This window comes from Elephantulus edwardii, unplaced genomic scaffold (assembly GCF_000299155.1).
Source record: "Elephantulus edwardii isolate Elephantulus edwardi_28Jun2011 unplaced genomic scaffold, EleEdw1.0 scaffold00083, whole genome shotgun sequence".
NCBI lineage: Eukaryota > Metazoa > Chordata > Mammalia > Macroscelidea > Macroscelididae > Elephantulus > Elephantulus edwardii.
Window position 1 is genome coordinate 842,045 of NW_006399833.1, and position 6,170 is coordinate 848,214.

General features: G+C 38.3%; 1 protein-coding gene across 1 annotated transcript in view; it reads left to right on the forward strand.

Annotated features, from left to right (window-relative positions):
• LOC102851004 (nik-related protein kinase-like) overlaps positions 1-6,170 on the forward strand; it is a 288,384-nt gene that overhangs the window by 147,077 nt on the left and 135,137 nt on the right. Inside the window, 1 exon segment of the mRNA XM_006889937.1 lies at positions 939-993. Coding sequence (XP_006889999.1) covers positions 939-993 — 55 coding nt within the window.

Sequence of the window (6,170 nt, forward strand, 5' to 3'; positions counted from 1 at the left end):
GGACATCATGCTTGGGAGGGTGGAGGGACGGCGTAGGAGGGGAAGACCCTCTATGAGGTGGATTGATTCAGTGACTGGGGTGATCGGGATGGGTGTGTCAGAGGCAGTGCGATTGGCACAGGATAGAGCAGGGTTTAGGGCTGTTGTACGACTCGACGGCACATAACAACAACAACAACAATGTGATTATGTTTTGCTGGCTTTAAAGTTCTTTTACTCTTAATAGGTTTGTCTGTGTGTGTTTGTGGGGAGGTTTCATTTTCACTTTTCAGTCCCATGTAGCTGAACAAAATCTTATACCATTACAGAGAACTTTTGAAGTCAACAAATCCACAAAACAGGATTATAAGAATTCAACTAATTTGTTTAGGGTCATAAAGCTAGTCAGTATACCTCTGTTATTTAATCTTGTTTCATATTCTAGAAAATTAAGTAAAGAAAGGATCATTTTCTCACACCCCATATAAACTGAGCATATAAGTCTATCCTCAGTTTACTATATTCTAGGCACTGCTGAAAGAGCTTTACATATAATATTTCAATTAATATCCATTCCAGCCATATGAAGTATATATTATCATCATCATCATCATCATCATCATCAATGTACAGAATATTGAGGCACAGAGGACAAAATCATTTGCACAAATCACACAGCTGGTAGGTCTATGTCATAGGATTTCCCATAGCAAGTTTCTTTTGGTATTTCAGTTAATACAATAGTGACATATCCAAGATGAACTTGTTTAACACTGAATTCCATCCATATCAGCCAGCTGTTCTATGAGATTCAAGCCCAGATAAAGTTACAAACTCAGATAATTCTTTCCTAAAGTGTCTAACAATAATGGAACTTCATTTTAGAAAAACTATAAGATGACTTGATGCCAGTTTTCCCGTTCTAAGTGATATGGCTTAACATATATGTTTCTTTGCAGAGTGATGTGTGGTCTGTGGGAATCACTGCTATTGAGATGGCCGAAGGAGCTCCTCGTGAGTAAAAAGTGTTTTATGTTTAGGTTTATATTTTATATATACATATATTTTTATATATTTATATGTAAGTTTTATATTTAGGTTAGGGAAACATGATGTATAAATCTATCATTGTGGAAAAAGATGAATTGATGCTTTTATTTTTCAGATTTGATCAACCACACAGGTACTATATTACATGTCAAACTATAAATAAGTACTTTCTTAGTATTGAACCATATGTTCTTATCTGAATGCCCAGATTTTTTATGTATATATGTTCACATATGTCTATTATTATCATTATACATGTTTGTAGGTGACACACATGTTGTATGTGCTTTTTTCTATGTACATTATTGTAGACTGACATAATGCTGTTTCAATATATCCTCAGTAATATTTGATCATGACCATCCTAAACCAACCAGATTCCAAAGAATTTAGGCCCTGGAGCATTTAGGTTCTTAGAGTCACATTATACTATTTCTTCAGATTCTCTGTGATAACTTAGAAAAATATCAAGTGCTAAATAGAAATTGGTCCAGTATTCTGCAATTTTGGGAAACAAAATTTTTCCCTGCCCCCAGGATTAATCCAGCTCTTCTTTGGTTCCTTTTTGGCACCTTTCATTTACCCTAAATACCCAGCCACTCAGAATGCTCCATTTTACTGCCTCAGAAATGATCATTTCCCCACGTCCTCAGTCTTTAAATGGCCTATCAGCATTCTTACCAGCCATAGTCCCTAGTTAGGAAAGTGAAAATAAGATGTGAACAGTCAAGGAGAGCATAGTTATTATATTCAATATCTAAATACAAAGTATAAATGACAAACACATTTTTTTATATTACTGAATAAAAAGTAAGAGACTCCTGGGTATATTTGTGGAAAAACTGCTTTACAATCAGACCTAATACATTCCTATGTTACTGAATGTTCCATTTGTAAAATGTACACACACCAAGGTCTGTATGCTTGAACTATATTAGCAATGTGTTTCAAGACCTATGGGAAGAATTTCAAGGAGTAGAAATAATGGTCACATAACTGACAATTCTTAGTATTCCTTGAAGTATCACATATAGATTAATATAAAGCTAGGACAGCTGTGGAGAACAGATTACTGATGTCTCTATTATAGTGAGTAAAGTTTTTAAGGCTACATTGTGTACAATATACATAAATAGAATATGTAAACTGGGGAGATGTTCACTGTTCCTCATCATCCCCTAATTACTTTATATATTTACATTATATTAAATTTATCTCTCTATATGTATTCTTCTGTCTGTCTCTGCCTTGTCTTAACATATATAGGATTTTTACACACTGGCTTTGAAGTATAAACTTAGGATGCATGACTACCGATTAGTTTATTTTTTCCCCATTGTTTCTGAGAGTGTTTGTTCTTTTCTCTTTTCAAACTGACAGATGTCTGCACTTCACAGGTTTGCATTTCTTGGTTCATCTTGCTGTTGTCCTTGTTGTTTTCATTCTAGAATATTAAGTCTGGGGAGAGGGGGAATGATGAGCAAAGAAGGAATTTGGCACAGAGTATTCGTTGAGTAAGCTTTCTGCCTTAGGTGAAAAACAAGAGATTCTGAATTCAGAGGAGAGAAAATAGGGCCCACTTGCTTGTTGTTGTTATATGCTGCTGAGTTGCCTGAGACCCATAGCGACCCTATGTACAGCACCTCTGAAGCCTGCCCTGTCCTGAGTGAGTCTCACTAATTCCAACACACCAACCCCCATTGCCCCAGTCACTGTATCAATACATCTCATCCGGGGTCTTCCTCTCCTGCACCGTCCCTCCACCCTTCTGAGCATGATGTGCTTCTCCAAAGACTGGTCTCTCCTGGCTACCTGCCCAAAGTATGTGAGACAAAGCTTCAAAATCCTAGCCTCCAAGGGGAAACTTGGTTTCACCCTCTCAAAGACAGACCCTTTTCCAGCACCACAATTTGAAGGCATCAATTCTTCTGTAATCCTTAGTCATTGTCCAGCTCTCTGATGCATAGCAAGTAAATGCAAGGACCATGGCCTGTATCAGGAGCACCTCAATCTCTAGACTGAGACATCATTGCTCTTTGGTACTCTGAAGAGGTCTCTGACAGCAGACCTTCCCAGTGCAATTAGCCTTTTGATTTCCTGGCTGATTGAGTGTTGATTGTAGACCCACGCAAACTGAAGCTGTTAACAATCTCAATCTCTTCACCGTCTATCATGATGCTGACAGTCAGCCCAGTGGTGAGAATCTTTGTCTTCTTGGTATTGAGCTTCAATCCATATTGAAGATTACAATCCTTAACAAGGTTCAATTAAATCTAGACCATATTTTTGCTCTATTTTAGCATTGACTTTACTACTGTAGAGATTATTTCTAATATATTTTGTCAGCAGTTCTTATTTATAGTAATACTTATATTGTCTATAGTAGCTCTCTTTCCTATCAATGTCAATCTTTACAAGAGAAGCTCATGATTCATATTCGCTCCTATCTAATCAAGAGACTAATTTTTTCCACTATTCAGAGGATTCCCTCAGATTTTAGTGTATTTAGAAGTAAACTACATTAAACTCATTATAAGTCCAGTGTGTTATATCAGACCCCCCACAATATTATTTTTGTAAAAGAAATTTACTATCTCAAATAAATGAGCCTCTTCTTGTTGTTGTTAGATTCCGTTGAGTTGAGTATGACTCATAGCAACCCTATGAACAAAAGATCTGAACCCTGTTCTATACTGTGCCATCCTCACACTTCCTAACACACTTCCTAACTGCTCATTGGAGCAGTCACCGTGTCAGTCCACCTGGTTGAGGGTCTTCTCTCCTTCGCCACACCTCCACCCTTCCCAGCATCATGTTCTACTCCAAGAAATAGCACTTCCTAGCAACATGTCCAAAAGATGAGACTAGGCCTCATAATTCTTGCCTCCAAAGAGCACCCCATTTGCACCCTCTCCAAGACATAGCTGTTCTCTTGGCCATCCATGTCTTCTCTAACACATAGCTCAAAGACTTCAATTCTTTTCTTGTCATCCTTACTCATTGTCTAGCTCTTGGATGCATAGCTAGTAATTAGAAAAACTGGCCTGGATCAGATATACTTTAGTCTTCAAATTGACATCATTATTCTAATAATTTGAAAGGTTCCTAACTATAGATTTTCCCAGTGCAATGCATCTCCTTATTTCCTGTCTGCTGGTACCAAGGGTATTAATTGTGGGTCCAAAAAAGATGAAGCAGTTGACAGTTTCAATCTCTCCATCCATCATGATGCTCCATGTCAGTTCAGTGCTAAGAATCTTTGTTTTCCTGAAATTGAGAAGCAATCCATACTGAAGGCTGCATTCCTTGATCTTCTGCAACAAGTTCTTCAAGCCCTCCTCATTTTCAGCCAGCAAGGTTGTGTCATCTGCATAACGCAGGTTATTGATGAGTCTATCGCCAATCCTAATGCCACACTCCTCCTCATAGAGTCCAGCATCTCAAACATAACTGCTTAGAATATGGATGCAATAGGTATGGAGAGAGAATACAAGCCTGGAACACTCCCTTCCCAATTCCAAACCATGTAGTGTTCCCTTGCTCTGTTTGCACAACAACCTCCTGATCCAGGTATGTTGTTGTTGCTGTTGTTATGTGCCGTCGGGTCGTTTGCGGCTCATAGCGACCCTATGTACAACAGCCCTAAACCCTGCTCTATCCTGTGCCAATCGCATTGCCTCTGACACACCCATCCAGATTACCCCAGTCACTGAATCAATCCACCTCATAGAGGGTCTTCCCCTCCTGCGCTGTCCCTCTACTCTACCCAGCATGATGTCCCTCTCCAAAGACCTGTCTCTCCTTGCAGCATGTGCAAAGTATGTCAGACGAAGCCCCAGAATTTTGCCTCCAAGGAGTAGCCTGGTTTAACCCTCTCTAGGTTGAATTTGTTTGTTTTCTTGGCAGTCCATGGTACATTCAATACTCTTCTCCAACACCACAGCTCAAAGGCATCAATTCTCCTTCTATCCTCCTTGGTCATTGTCCAACTCTCTGATGCATAACAAGTGATTGCGAAGACCATGGCCTGTATCAGGTGCACCTTAGTCTCCAGAGAGACACCGTTGCTCTTGAGTACTTTAGAGAGGTCCCTAACAGCAGACTTTCCCATCGCAATACATTTTTTGATTTCCTGGCTGCTGGTGCCAAGAGTGTTGACTGTGGAGCCGAGCAAACTGAAGCTGTGAACAATCTCAATCTCTTCGTCATCCATCCTGATGCTACCAGTATGTGAAAACTAGAATGAAATATCAATAATTTGGCAAATTTGAAACTCCAGATAATGAAAATATTTGTTGAAATATCAATAGTTATTGCTTATTAACTACCTACTATGTGCTTGACACATTTACATGTATATTGCCACTTAATATCCACAGCAATCATATGAAAGAATTCTTGACATTTTTTTTACATATTTTTCAGATGAAGGAACATACATAAGAAAAGCATACATACGTTAAGTAATTTGCCCTAAATCATATAGAAAAAACTCAGGACTTGAATCTACCTGAAACTCATCCAAAAGAGACTTGTACGACAAGCTAGAAGTCTGCTTCCAAAAGCAGACTCTGTTTAGCAATTCTACTCTGCACACATGTGATCTTATGAGTTGAAATCTATTTTATTGCATCTAACTTTAGCCTTCCTCTAAAAGGCTTGCTTTTAGTTGCACGAGATTTACTTTTTCCCCCTAGAAATATCTTGATTGAACATAGATGCTTCTCAATTTTTTAAGAGTTATTCTTTATATCACCACTCACTTTTATATAATTATTCAAATACATTGTTTCATGAGGTACATTTTGTTTTATATCATTATCTCTGTACATTGTGTTTTATATAATTAATTACTCTTGACCTATTACTTTTACCTCTCCATCTCTTCTAGTCCCCCTTGCACCTTACCCATAGTTTCGCCCTGTCCCCCCACTAATATCTGCTGTCCTAGTGATTTCCTTTTCCTTCTTCCAACTCACTTCTCAAGTCTAGACAGCATTATGTTGAGTGAAATAACTCAGTCACTAAAGGACATAATACTGTGTACTGTGACAATAGGAAGATAACTAAAGGTTGGGAGAGGGAGAGGAGAAAAATAAAAATGTAATCAGTAGACCAAGAACACAAGGACCAAGATAAGG